A 14938-nucleotide genomic window follows, 5' to 3' on the forward strand; every position below is an offset into this window, starting at 1 on the left:
CATGGCATTCGTAGATCTAGAAAAGGCATTCGATAATGTTGATTGGACCAGGCTATTTATGATTCTGAAGATGATAGGGATCAGATACCGAGAACGAAGAATTATCTACAACCTGTATAAAAATCAGTCTGCAGTGATAAGAATCGAGGGCTTTGAAAAAGAAGCAGCAATCCAGAAAGGAGTGAGGCAAGGCTGCAGTTTGTCCCCTCACCTTTTCAATGTTTACATAGAACAGGCAGTAAAGGAAATCAAAGAGAAATTTGGAAAGGGAATCACAGTCCAAGGAGAGAAAATCAAAACCTTGAGATTTGCGGATGATATTGTTATTTTATCTGAGACTGCAGAAGATCTCGAGAAGTTGCTGAATGGTATGGATGAATTCTTAGGTAAGGAGTACAAGATGAAAATAAATAAGTCCAAAACAAAAGTAATGGAGTGCAGTCGAACGAAGGCAGGTGATGTAGGAAATATTAGATTAGGAAACGAAGTCTTAAAGGAAGTAGATGAATATTGTTACTTGGGTAGTAAAATAACCAACGATGGCAGAAGTAAGGAGGACATAAAATGCAGACTAGCACAAGCAAGGAAGAGCTTTCTTAAGAAAAGAAATTTGCTCACTTCAAACATTGATATCGGAATTAGAAAGATGTTTTTGAAGACTTTTGTGTGGAGCGTGGCATTGTATGGAAGTGAAACATGGACGATAACTAGCTCAGAAAAAAAGAGAATAGAAGCTTTTGAAATGTGGTGTTACAGAAGAATGCTGAAGGTGAGATGGATAGATCGAATCACGAATGAAGAGATACTGAATCGAATTGGTGAGAGGAGATCGATTTGGCTAAATTTGACGAGAAGAAGAGATAGAATGATAGGCCACATCTTAAGACACCCAGGACTTGTTCAGTTAGTTTTTGAAGGAAGTGTAGGTGGCAAGAACGGTAGGGGTAGACCAAGGTATGAATATGACAAACAGATTAGAGCAGATGTAGGATGCAATAGTTACGTAGAAATGAAAAGGTTAGCACAGGATAGGGTGGCATGGAGGGCTGCATCAAACCAGTCTATGGACTGATGACTCAAACAACAACAAGTGTAAGGTGGCACTGCATGTAGAAGAGTGTTTTAAGATCTACCACACTGTGTTGAACTACTGTTAGGATGTGAAATGTGTTTCAGTGTGTTAACTTGCTGTAGCAAAAGTGTTCTCTTTTAAGCTAGATTAAATCGCAATCAGTGTATATTTATTTTCAAGAAAAATTGCAGTTCAATGGGTTAAACCAACTCCTGCATTTCCCCTGTTTTATTTTGTATTGATAATTCTGTACTCACCTGACTCCTGCTCTTCCTGCCAACGTACTTCACTTATACCAATTACATCTAACTTTAGTCTATCCATCTCGCTTTTCAGATTCTCTAATCTACCACAATGATTCAAACTTCTAACATTCCACGCTCCGAATCACAGAATGTCAGTATCCACCTTTCATGTAGTCCCCACCCGCAGATCCGAATGGGGGACTATTTTCCCTCCGGAATATTTTACCCGGGAGAAAGCCATCATCAGTACATCATTCATACAGAGAGATCTGCATGTCCTCGGGAGGTAGTTACTGCTGTAGTTTCCTGTTGCTTTCAGCCGTGTAGCAGTATCAACACAGCTAAGCCATGGTGAGCATTATTACAAGGCCATATCAGTCAATCGTACAGACTGCCGCCCTTGCAACTTCTGAAAGGCTGCTATCCTTCTTTCAACGAACCATTCATTAGTCTGGTCTCTCGACAGATATCCATCCAATATGGTTGCACCTGCAGCTCCGCTATCTGCTTCACTGGGACATGCAACCCTCCCCAACATGGCAAGGTCACATGGTTCGCAGGGGAGGATTACTGACACAGCAAGGTATAATATTTTTTAGCAAAGTATGGTAACAGAGTATCAGAAGAGTGCCAAAGATATTTTAGTTACTGAAAGCCTATATTTTTATTCGCTTTGTGATTGTGGGGCTCAGTGAACAGCACATTACTGATTTACGATGGCAAGAGACGAATGATGAGCATTAGCCTCAGCTGATCCAGCATTCCACATAGAGGTTTCACATAACTTTATCCTCACCGAGGCAAAGTTTGCCAAGGCGTTATTCATTATTAATTTCACATCAAAACCTAAAATTCTATTGGCCACCATAGGTTACAGATACCTATAAATAGTCCAGCTCCATCGTTAAATGGTTAGCATGCTGGCCTTTGGTTACAGGGGTCCTAGGTTTGATTCCCGGCAGGGTCGGAAATTTTAACCATCATTGGTTAATTTCGCTGGCATGGGGGCTGGGTGTATGTGTCGTCTTCGCCATCATTTCATCCTCATCACGACGCGTAGGTCGTCTACGGTCGTCAAATCAAAAGACCTGCACCTGGTGAGCCGAATATGTCCTCGGACACTCCCGGCACTAGAGGCCAATGCCATTTCATTTTCACCTATAAATAACCACTGTTTAAGGACTAGGATTTCGTATATGGGTACTTGCAACTACGATATTGGGTACGGATTAATGTAGCACAGTCTTTTCTTAGTTCAGTCCTGCTTTCAGTCAAATTTTTAAACAATTTTAACCTCATGACTGTCCAGCCTCGTGGTGTAGGGGGCAACGCGTCCACCTGTCACCCGACGGGCCCCCATTTGATTCCTGGCCAGGTCAGGGGTTTTTAGTTGTAAATGATTGATATCCCTGGCCTGGGGACTGGGTGTTTGTGTCGTCCTTAATGTTCCTTTCTTCACATTTAACACTTAACACTTCTGCCATTTACAAAATACAAGCAGGTTCCTCACATATGGTGCAAGTAGGGGCAAAAGATCTTTCTAGGTTGACACCCCGAACAAATAGCATTTTTTTAACCCTCATCACTGGTTACTGAGGTGGGTTCCTGTAGTCGCATCCTAGTTCATGAACCATAGGCAATAGCTGCGTGGCCCAGTAAGTGGTCTTGAGAGTCAGATACCAGTTGCTATGAGGAACAGGAGAGGGCACCTTTGAAATACTCTGAGCCACGGTCCTCCGTGTGCCCGGGTGGCTAGGATTAGGCAATCCTCCATGGTTCCTAAATTGTTAGAGGAGAAATTCTCACTGGTACTACAATACATAATACCAACATAATGGTCCGTTATTGGACATTATAAATTTTCCAGCTAACTCATTCTTGGTTGCCTGCGTTTCGCCCCCGTGTGCTAAGTTGGGCTCATCAGTTGGTACTTAGCACACCTACCAAGACGCAAGGCTAGTGCATACCGTGGCGGCCACTGCCTAAGCTACTTGAAGCCACCAGCAGTGCCACTGCACTATGAGAGACTTTGTCTCGCTTCCAAAAATTGATGCCTGCCTGGCCATCAGATGATATCGATGTTGATTCCCATAGGGAGTTATAAATTATAAATTTGGTATTATAAATTTACTCATTCAGGACAAATATTTCACGTTCCCTATGGGAATCAACATCTATATCATCTGATGGCCAGGCAGGCATCAATTTTTGGAAGCAAGACAAAGTCTCTCATAGTGCATTGGCACTGCTGGTGGCTTCAAGTAACTTAGGCAGTAGCCTCCACGGTATGCACTAGCCTTGCGTCTTGGTAGGTGTGCTAAGTACCAACTGATGAGCCCAACTTAGCACACGAGGGCGAAACGCAGGCAACCAAGAATGAGTTAGCTGGAAAATTTATAATGTCCAATAACGGACCATTATGTTGGTATTATAAATTTACTCATTCAGGACAAATATTTCATCTTCCCTATGGGAATCAACATCTATCAACTACAATACATGTAAGTAAGGTTAGCACACTACTTCACAGAAATTAATTGAGCATGCTCAGAATGTTTCAAGCAAGTCTTGGACCTATGAAAGTGATTTGACAGACAGGGAATCCTTGGAATCTCCTCAGCGAATGTAATGGAGTTTGATAAGTTGCAATCAATACTGATGTGACTTACAGAAGAACGAAAGTAGATCTGAGTGAATCGACAGAGAAGCTGTGTCTGAATGTGTTCAGAAGTTAATGACATTCAGATAAGGAGAGATAAGGAAGAGAGAGAGATATTATAAGGTGTTCTTAACAGGTACTGAAAAACAAAGGGCAGAGTTTGAAGTGGGATTGATCATTATCATCAGAAAAATCATAGCATGCAACATACTTTCTGTCAGACAACTAGATGATGATAATTGTTTAAAGGTGCCTAACACCTAGGTCATCGACCCCTAATGGTACGAAATGTAATGACAATTTAAAAGTTCAATCAGTCAATCAAACAATCAATCAGTCAACCAATCAATCAATCAATCAATCAATACTGATCTGCATTTAGGGCATTCGCCCAGGTGGCAGATTCCCTATCTTTGTTTTCCTAGCTTTTCCTAAATGATTTCAAAGAAATTGGAAATTTATTGAACATCTCCCTTGGTAAGTTACTCCAATCCCTAACTCCCCTTCCTATAAATGAATATTTGCCCCAGTTTGCTCTTGAATTCCAACATTATCTTCATATTGTGATCTTTCCTACTTTTATAAACACCACTCAAACTTATTCGTCTACAGATGTCATTCTACGCCATCTCTCCACTCACAGCTCGGAACATACCACTTGGTCTAGCAGCTCTCCTTCTTTCTCTCAATTCTTCCCAGCCCAAACTTTGCAACATTTTTGTAACGCTACTCTTTTGTCAGAAATCACCCAGAACAAATCGAGCTGCTTTTCTTTGGATTTTTTCCAGTTCTTGAATCAGGTAATCCTGGTGAGGGTCACATACACTGGAACCATACTCTAGTTGGGGTCTTACCAGAGACTTATATGCCCTCTCCTTTACATCCTTACTACAACCCCTAAACACCCTCATAACCATGTGCAGAGATCTGTACCCTTTATTTACAATCCCATTTATGTGATTACCCCAATGAAGACCTTTCCTTATATTAACACCTAGATACTTACAATGATCCCCACAAGGAACTTTCACCCCATCAACACAATAATTAAAACTGAGAGGACTTTTCCTATTTGTGAAACTCACAACCTGACTTTTAACCCCGTTTATCAACATACCATTGCCTGCTGTCCATCTCACAACATTATCGAGGTCACGTTGCAGTTGCTCACAATCTTGTAACTTATTTATTACTCTATACAGAATAACATCATCCGCAAAAAAGCCTTACCTCCGATTCCACTCCTTTACTCATATCATTTATATATATATAAGAAAACATAAAGGTCCAATAATACTGCCTTGAGGAATTCCCCTCTTAATTATTACAGGGTCAGATAAAGCTTCACCTACTCTAATTCTCTGAGATCTATTTTCTAGAAATATAGCCACCCATTCAGTCACTCTTTTGCCTAGTCCAATTGCACTCATTTTTGCCAGTAGTCTCCCTTGATCCACTCTATCAAATGCTTTAGACAGGTCAATCGCGATACAGTCTATTTGACCTCCTGAATCCAAGATCCTACAAGTTGAGCTTCAGTGGAATAACCTTTCCTAAAACCGAACTGCCTTCTAACGAACTAGTTATTAATTTCACAAACATGTCTAATATAATCAGAAAGAATGCCTTCCCAAAGCTTACATACAATGCATGTCAAACTTACTGGCCTGTAATTTTCAGCTTTATGTCTATCACCCTTTCCTTTATACACAGGCACTACTATAGCAACTCTCCACTCATCTGGTATAGCTCCTCCGACCAAACAATAATCAAATAAGTACTTCAGATATGGTACTATATCCCAAATCATTGTCTTTAGTATATCCCCAGAAATCTTATCAATTCCAGCCGCTTTTCTGGTTTTCAACTTTTGTATCTTATTGCAAATGTCCTTGTTATCATATGTAAATTTTAATACTTCTTTAGCCTTTGTCTCCTCCTCTATCTGGACATTATCCTTGTAACCAACAATCTTTACATACTGCTGACTGAATACTTCTGCCTTTTGAAGATCCTCACATACACATTCCCCTTGTTCATTAATTATTCCTGGAATGTCCTTCTTGGAACTTGTTTCTGCCTTAAAATACCTATACATACCCTTCCATTTTTCACTAAAATTCGTATGACTGCCAATTATGCTTGCCATCATGTTATCCTTAGCTGCCTTCTTTGCTAGATTCAATTTTCTAGTAAGTTCCTTCAATTTCTCCTTACTTCCACAGCCATTTCTAACTCTCTTTCTTTCCAATCTGCACCTCCTTCTTAGTCTCTTTACTTCTCTATTATAATAAGGTGGGTCTTTACCATTCCCTACCTCCCTTAAAGGTACAAACCTGTTTTCGCATTCCTCAACAATTTCTTTAAACCATCCCAGAGTCTGTTTACATTTTTATTTACCGTTTTCCAGCGATCATAGTTACTTTTTAGAAACTGCCTCATGCCTGCTTTATCAGTCATATCATGACGAATATAATAAGAAGTGTGATGACTGAACCGTTATAGCGTGGTAGTTTGTGGACCCGCCACTGGGAGCACTGCGAACGATGGTGTTCAACACGTGCTTCAGTAGACCGGCAAACCATGTGTAGGAAAGTGCTGGAGATGTTATTGTGCGAGATATTTCAAGTCAGTAAGTTGAATTTTCTTTGCTTTCAGTTCCTAAACTCAGTTCATTGTGTGTTGTGCACTTAAAGCACGTGTGTTATGTGGCTTGATTAAATTAATAGTTCAACATGCCGTACTGTTTTGTGTCTGGCTATGTCAGGCTATGGTGGAGTAGTTAATGGTATTAAGATTCTTTTCACCACTGAAGGATATAAATAAATTTGAAAAATGGGCCAAAGCTGTTCCACGAAAGGATACTGTGTTAATGCTTAACAGTAAAATTTGTCAAGTTCATTTCTCTGATGATTTCATAGTAAAATCAGATAATTTTATAATGAATGGTGAAAAAGTGGTTATGTCTCCTGTGAGATGGAAATTACGTCCAGGAGCGGTGTCTCACATTTTCCCTAATTTTCCGAAATACCTTTCAAGTGTGATTAAAGTCCTATGAAACTTCCAACAGGAAAAAGAATCTAGACACCACTAGGAAAAGAAGGAACAAGGTTGAAGATGGGAGTGCATCAGCTAATGGAGAATTAAAAGGTCAATCTAATGTTGAACAAAATTTGAGTTATCCTATTGTGCTTTCTGATGCCCAAAAGACCTTTTCATCACCATTCGTTTTAGATTCTAGTCGATACATTTTGAAAGTATTAATTTTAATTTGCATTTTGTTGCACCTCGTACCATTAAGGGCCGATGACCTAGCGGTTATGCCCCTTTAAACAACAATCATCATCTTTCTAATACCTATTTCAGTGTTCGAAGTGAGTAAATTTCTTTTCATAAGAAAGGTCTTCCTTGCTCATGCTAGACTGCATGTTATTTTGTCCTTCTGCCATCGTTAGTTATTATTTTACTACCCAAGTAACAATATTCATATACTTCCTTCTAAGTTTATTAAGTGTTCGCCCTGTGCCCATTCTCTACGTGACAATAATCAAAGTACATTTTCAGTTCTCTCCGAAGTAACAGACTACGGTTCAAGCAATAATGAAGTGTTTTTAACACGCCCTTCAAAAAGTATATGCGACATTCTTTTCCAAGCCGAGAAAATAATTCGTGAAAAACTGAACTCAAAATCGATGTGGGGCGAAATATTTTTTGATTGTATCAATTCTATAGACAAAATTTCAGTTGATCCTTCAGGAGTTCGCTGTTGTCTTCAACATGTTATGCATATAATCCCCACTTGTTTATCATTATCTGAAGTGCCGAGTTTTCTTCAGTATGAAAGAAATCCGGTGATATTTACAATCTCGAACATCCGCCAAATATTCACGCAAGCTTTCGAAAGTCCATTAACCGAAAAACTGAGTTGGTGTTTGTTTTAATATGCTGGGAGTTGTGTGTTATTATTGTATACGTACACTCGAGTAACTTGTGCTTTTCGCATCATGTGATGAAGGTCGTAGATCTTTATTTCCGTGTATGATATTTCTGCATTGTTCTCTGCCGTGGTATTTTAATTGTAATCTCTCAATTTTTTAATAAAATACAGTGTATATACTTATCAGTTACGGGGTAATACGTTTCCTGTGTCACCATTCCTAAGACCAGCTGATCGGTTATGTGGAGCTACCACACTCTAGCGCTGCCTGGCGGGGCACACTTGAACTCGTTGAGTCATCACACTTGGTTCTTATATTCGTCATGGTCATATGGTACTACCTAACAGTCCTACTTTTAAGACCTTCCTTTCTATCATTTATTTTTAACTACGACAAAAACAGCTTCATGATCACTAATACCATCTATTACTTCAGTTTCTCTATAGAGCTCATCTGGTTTTATCAGTACCACATCCAGGATATTTTTCCCTCTGGTTGGTACCATCACTTTCTGAATCAGCTGTCCTTCCCATATTAACTTATTTGCCATTTGTTGGTCATGCTTCCTGTCGTTCGCATTTCCTTCCCAGTTGACATCTGGTAAATTCAGATCTCCCGCTACAATCATATTTCTTTCCCTGTCGCCTCCCACATAGCTGACTATCCTGTCAAATAATTCTGAATCCGTGTCAGTGCTACCCTTTCCCGGTCTGTACACTCCAAATATATAAAGTTGCCTATTATCTTTAGAAATAAGCCTTACGCCTAGAATTTCATGTGTCACATCTTTAACTTTTTCGTAGCTTACAAATTCTTCTCTCACCAGAATGAATACTCCCCCTCACACCATTCCTATCCTATCTCTACGATACACACTCCAGTTGATGTAGATGTTGATTCCCATGGGGAACCTAAATTATTTGTCCCAAATGAGTAAATTTATAATACCAATATAATGGTCCGTTATTGGACATTTAGGTTCCCCATGGGAATCAACATCTACATCATATGATGGCCAGGCAGGCATCTATTTTTGGAAATGAGACATAGCTCTCATAGTGCATTGGCACTGCTGGTGGCTTCAAATAGCCTATGCAGTGGCCTCCACGGTATGCACTAGCCTTGCGTCTTGGGTGGTGTGCTAAGTCCCAACTGACGAGCCTAACTTAGCACACGAGGGCGAAACGCAGGCAACCAAGAATGAGTTAGCTGGAAAATTTATAATGTCCAATAACGGACCATTATATTGGTATTATAAATTTACTCATTCGGGACAAATAATTTAGGTTCCCCATGGGAATCAACATCTACATCATATGATGGCCAGGCAGGCATCTATTTTTGGAAATGAGACATAGCTCTCATAGTGCATTGGCACTGCTGGTGGCTTCAAATAGCCTATGCAGTGGCCTCCACGGTATGCACTAGCCTTGCGTCTTGGGTGGTGTGCTAAGTCCCAACTGACGAGCCTAACTTAGCACACGAGGGCGAAACGCAGGCAACCAAGAATGAGTTAGCTGGAAAATTTATAATGTCCAATAACGGACCATTATATTGGTATTACACACTCCAGTACCGTGAAAATCATCCACTTACCAGAATTTAAAAAATGTGATGAATGAATGGATGGATGGATATGAATTTAAAACCATCAGTGGATCCGACCCAGAAACTATCATAAACAATAGTATTACTGATCAAGGGACTGCTTCTAAAAACCCAATCCTGAATCAAGGATGCTTGTTGTCTAAAGGGGTCCAAAATCCAGGTCAAACGACCCCTCATAATGGTACTTATCGCTAGAAAAGTAGAACCATGGATTTGTCATGTTGCGGTACTCATAAAAAATAGCGTAGGCTCACGGTGTCCACACATTATGGTACTACTCACAAGTATTGTATGTCGCACAGGTAACGTAGACCTATGGTGTTTCTCACATAATGGTGCAAATCATAGGCAATGCAAACCCATGGTGTTCCTCACCTGAGTGTACTAATCACGGGCGCCGGTATTCCAGTGGTGTTCCTCATATAGAGGTACTAATCACAAGCAACGCCCAGACCCGTGGTGTTCCTCACAATGGTACTAATCACGGGTACTGGAAACCCACAGTGAACTACACTCTGCTGCTAATAATCACAAACCTATTGTGTACCTAACATAGTGGTACTATTCGCAAGTAAAGGTTTCATGGTTCTAATACAATCATCCATTGGTCACCCCTTACAACAGGCAGGGGATACCATAGGTGTATTCTTCGTCTGCATCCCCCACCCACAGGGGGTGACAACTAAATGAACAAGTGACATGGATAGATTTAGTGGTTGTAGGAATTAGACTGAGAATTGTCTCAGTGTATTCACCATGTACAGGAGCAGGTGAGAAGAAAATAGACAAGTTCTGTGTTAATGAACGATTTCAATGTGAGAATTAGATATAGTACTGAAGAATATGAGAAAGTGATAGGTAAATGTGACTGAAGATATTGAAGTTAAAAGGAACCGGAAGCATTTACTGGATTTCTGTGCTAGTAAGGGATTAGCAGTCACAAGTGTGTTCTTCAAGCAGAAGGCTATTAACTGTTACAAATAAGAGAATAAAGGCACCAGATTCATAATAGACTATAATGTAAATGACTTTGAATTCAGAAAATCTAACAGGAATAACCCTACATGAGTATTCTTGGGATTCTTTGACATACAGATCATTATAAATTCTGCAGTGAACTATGTATCACTGGGCCAAGAACAGAGAAAATGAATACTGTATGCAGATAACTAATGGTAGAAAATCTTCAGAGCGAGGAAACTAGACAGGATATAGTGAAAATTCAAAAAAGAAAATAGACAATAAGCAGGTTCGGGATATGCAAAGAGAATGGGTGGCATACAGGGATGTTTTAATAGAAAAGTCAAGGAAGTGCCTAGGAACAACAGTGTTTAAAGATAACAAAAAATTTAACTTCTTGGTGGAATGAAGGAATCAGGGCAGCGCTCTTCAGTATGTTGAGGAAGATAGAGGAGAGATGGACAAAATCGAAAGGAGATGAAAGAAAGCCAGCAGAGGATGATAAAGATGGAAGAAGGCCAGCAGAGGATGATAAAGAAGGCTATAAGATGGAAGAAAGCCAGAAGATGATACTAGGAAGCCAGGTGAGATAAAGGAAATTTGCAGAAAGCCAGAAGAGGATAGCAGAAAACAGAAGAGGTTGATAAAGGAGAAAAGAGAGGGCCAAAAGAAGACAGAAAACAACCAGAAAAAGATGGTAGACTGCCAGAAGAAGTTGGAAGACCATCACATGGTCTGAAAGAGACAGATGATGACCAGAAAAAGGAGGAAGATGGCAAGGAGACGAACGACAACCGAAAGAATACCGAAGACGATCACAATAAGATGAAGGACGGCCAGAAGAAATCCCGAAGACCTTGTACAGAAGACTGCAAGTTTTGTTGCAGGAGGGAGGCCGAGCAAGTTCTCTGCCTAACAACCACCGTGGTGTGCGAAGGAAACTTGAGCTGTGACGCCTGGATGGAAACGCAGAGGGGCAGGGATTGTCACCTTCCACTGGTCCCCCTGGCTTACCAATCTGCAGTGCATGAAGCCACAGGATCTGCACCAGCAAGGATGTCATGTGAAAAAGAGCTGCGCCTTCTGCTCGATTTATCATTCGAACGTCCTGTCCCAACCGAGCAGTAATGCCTGGATCTGACAAGGATACCAAATGGTGTACACGCCGCTGTAAAGAAGAGTTCAAGCACAGGGTGCAACCAATTGAAGGCACGGTACAACCAATGAGCGGACACCACCAGACATCATGAGATCGACCTGGGATGGCTGTATAACCCCGTAAGGAGGAATTGTCTCTGAAGCTCCAGAGGACATAGAAAGACCCTTATCGCATTCTGATGGGATTAAATTACATCAGCTACTGAGTATGATAGAGGCCAAGATGCAAGATGGAGGCGGTACATAGAGAACGAAAGGCGCCATACCGAGGAACAGCTGAGAAGATAACTGATTGGGATCATCAGTACTTTCTGGAAGGGGCTAGTGACTTTGCAAATAAGAAGTCTTATATAATCCTCCTTTTCAATACAAAAAATCCCGAAGACCTTGTACAGAAGACTGCAAGTTCTGTTCTTTTTTTTTTTTTTTTGTATTAGAAAAGGAGGATTATGTAAGACTTCTTATTTGTAAAGAGATAACAGACAATACGGAATGAGATTTATAACATGCAGGAGCTAGTGATTTACATGACCAGAGAGCTTCCAGTCTGGAGGATGGGGCCGACCTTTCTGTGTATTGTTCTCTTTGGTTGGTTTACCCGCGACTTCATGGGAGATGCAACAAGAACATTCCGTCTCTAGCCACATTGCGAATATTCCAGTACATGTCACACAAGCTATTAAAAAAGGAGACTAGTCCCAGGCAGTAGTCAGTGTTGAATTCTGTGGTAAAGCAGTATTAAGAATCAGTGTGGGACTCTGTGGTGGAGTCAGTATGGGACTCAGTGCGCTGGGATTGGTGGCTGGGGGATGAGGGCAGCAGTGGTGAGGGTTGTTGATAGTGTCTCACCGGAGTCTGAACGAGGAGTAGTTGCTGCGTCAGTGCTGAGTATGTAGCTGGACTGAAGACGGCTGACTGACTGCCGTCATCAGGGTATCGTCGGGTACAGGACGGAGTAGAGAGAGAGTGCATGTGTGTGTGTGTCTGTCGACTGAGGTCTGCCGTAGAATCAGCAATTGGAGCAGCTAGCGTGAGTGTAATTGGAACATATTTAATGGACATGGCTGTGAGAAGTAACCATTGTTGGTAGCTACTGAGTAAATGGCAAATTGAATACTGTTCATTTCACGTTTTGAGCACAATGTGGAGGATCTATTATAGCTTTACAAATGGCATGAGTAGATTGATACGAAGCGAGAGATGAACTGTGTGAAGTGCGGAATTCTTTTTATTAAAATTTATTAACTTTTTTTTTACAATGTACTTTACGACGCACCGACACAAGACAAACCTTATGGCAACGATGGGATAGGAAAGGGCTAGAAGTGGGAAGGAAGCAACAGAGCCCTTAATTAAGGTACAGTCCCAGCATTTGCTTGGTGTGAAAATGAGAAACCATGGAAAAACATAATAACAGTCTCTGGCAGCATTTCTGGGCAATTAGAATTCCCGGAATAGGTCTATACACCACTAAGTAGAACTGCATTCCGATGTACCTTCTCTCCCCTTGCACTCGAAATAGTACAAACATTCAAAAGGGATTTCCATATGTCTGAAGAATGGTTTTAAAAGAAAGGGTGACGTGGTCCGCCGTCCGGAGTTAGAGAGGTCCACTTAAATGAGGCCAATTTAACACCTGTTATGTAAAATGAAATCGGTTCCGAGGAAAATTGTCCGTATACGGTGGTGTCCGCTGAATAAGGGTGTCCGTTAGGGCAGGTTTCGACTGTATTTAATACTAGCCTCCGTGGCTCAGACAGCAACGCACTGGCCTCTCACCACTGGGTTCTGTGGTTCAAATCCCGGTCACTCCATGTAAGAGATTTGTGCTGTACAAAGCGGAGGCGGGACAGGTTTATCTCCGGGTAATCTGGTTTTCCCTGTCATCTTTCAGCAACACTCTCCAATATCATTTCATTTGTCAGTCATTACCCTAATCATTGCCCCAGAGGAGTCCGACAGGCTTCAGCGGCCAGCACAATTCTTATTCTTGCCAGTAAATGGGGGATTTGGATTTTCACTAGAAATTCTAACATAATATGGACCTATCCAGTATGAACAGTAACATGAGCACCAAAGGAAATAACAGGCTTAGCATTACTGTACAGCTGAATATTTACTCTAAAATTTTATGAGATACCATTACTTCCAGTGAACATAGGCTTCAGCTCTACAACTGTTTTAAATTCAAGAGGATCAATTCTACCAACACAAAATGGAGTGGCATAGACATATAGAATTTGAAAAATTAAAAGTGGTCTTCTGGGATTCGGCATTAGACAGAATATGTAGCTCACCAACCTCCATACTAATGCTGATATCTAGCAAGAAATTAACATTCATCAGTTTACTGATAAAGCCAACAAAATAGCGTAACTTAATTTTTGACTCTTTATGTTAATTCTGAATGTAATACTGGGCCTAAACCCAAGAAGATGCTAGGCCTACAGGAAAAAATTTCACAGAACCCCTCTTGCCAGAAAAAGACCTTTGGGGAGCAGGTTTTATTTCCAACGTGAAACTACTGTTTTATATAACACAGATAGATGAAACTCTCGTACAGTGCCTTTGGTATACAGAGGTAAAGATTTAATTTACGTGTATTTACAAACACTGTTCTGTTTATAGCATATATGCCAAGCGTGTAGGTCAATTTATCATCATTCACTGGATAAAAGAGGTTAGACTTCGCCCAAGTGTGTATACATTTAAATTACCGTTGCCGAGGAAAATAGCCAAGGGTTACAACCACCTTCCCACAGAAATAGTATAACATGTTTCTACCGCACACACGTCGGGCATAACCTCACAAGCAGTGTATTTACATTATCACAACGCATACAATCACCGTGTATACAATACAAAAGTTGGTATGTTATATCTTCTGATAAGGATAGACAGGGCGATCTTACCACTCATAATATTCATAACCTAAAGATCAGATAAGAACTTCAGTCCATCTCACGCAACATTAGTACCACGGTAGTACCATGGTTACCGCTTGCATCGGCAATATCTACGCGCGGTATGACTGTCCTATGTTTTTCTCTCGCAGACGACTCGCACGACTCGCCGATGCTACCAACCACTGTACTTAGGAACTAGTCCATCTGTTAGCAAAGAATGTCTGGGAGCGTAAGCCCCCAGTCTGAAGTCGCGAACAGCATGCAAAGGGGGTCTGCAGGGCATGGATAATACCATTGGTCTGGATTGGTTATGGTACTGAGCCCTGGACCACAATTACATTTGAAGACTCCGCGGGAAAAACGGGGTAAGTCACATTTTGTAAATTTTTCAG

At 40.9% G+C, this 14938-nt stretch overlaps 1 protein-coding gene across 1 annotated transcript in view; it reads right to left on the bottom strand.

Annotated features, from left to right (window-relative positions):
* Positions 1–14684, bottom strand: part of LOC136863601 (TELO2-interacting protein 2) — a 100837-nt gene extending 86153 nt beyond the window's left edge. Inside the window, exon 1 of the mRNA XM_068225765.1 lies at positions 14553–14684. Within this exon, the coding sequence (XP_068081866.1) occupies positions 14553–14568 (16 nt within the window). The 5' untranslated portion in view covers positions 14569–14684. The remainder of the gene's footprint in view (positions 1–14552) is intronic.
* Positions 14685–14938: the final 254 nt, after the last annotated feature.

Source organism: Anabrus simplex, chromosome 1 (genome assembly GCF_040414725.1).
Source record: "Anabrus simplex isolate iqAnaSimp1 chromosome 1, ASM4041472v1, whole genome shotgun sequence".
Lineage (NCBI taxonomy): Eukaryota > Metazoa > Arthropoda > Insecta > Orthoptera > Tettigoniidae > Anabrus > Anabrus simplex.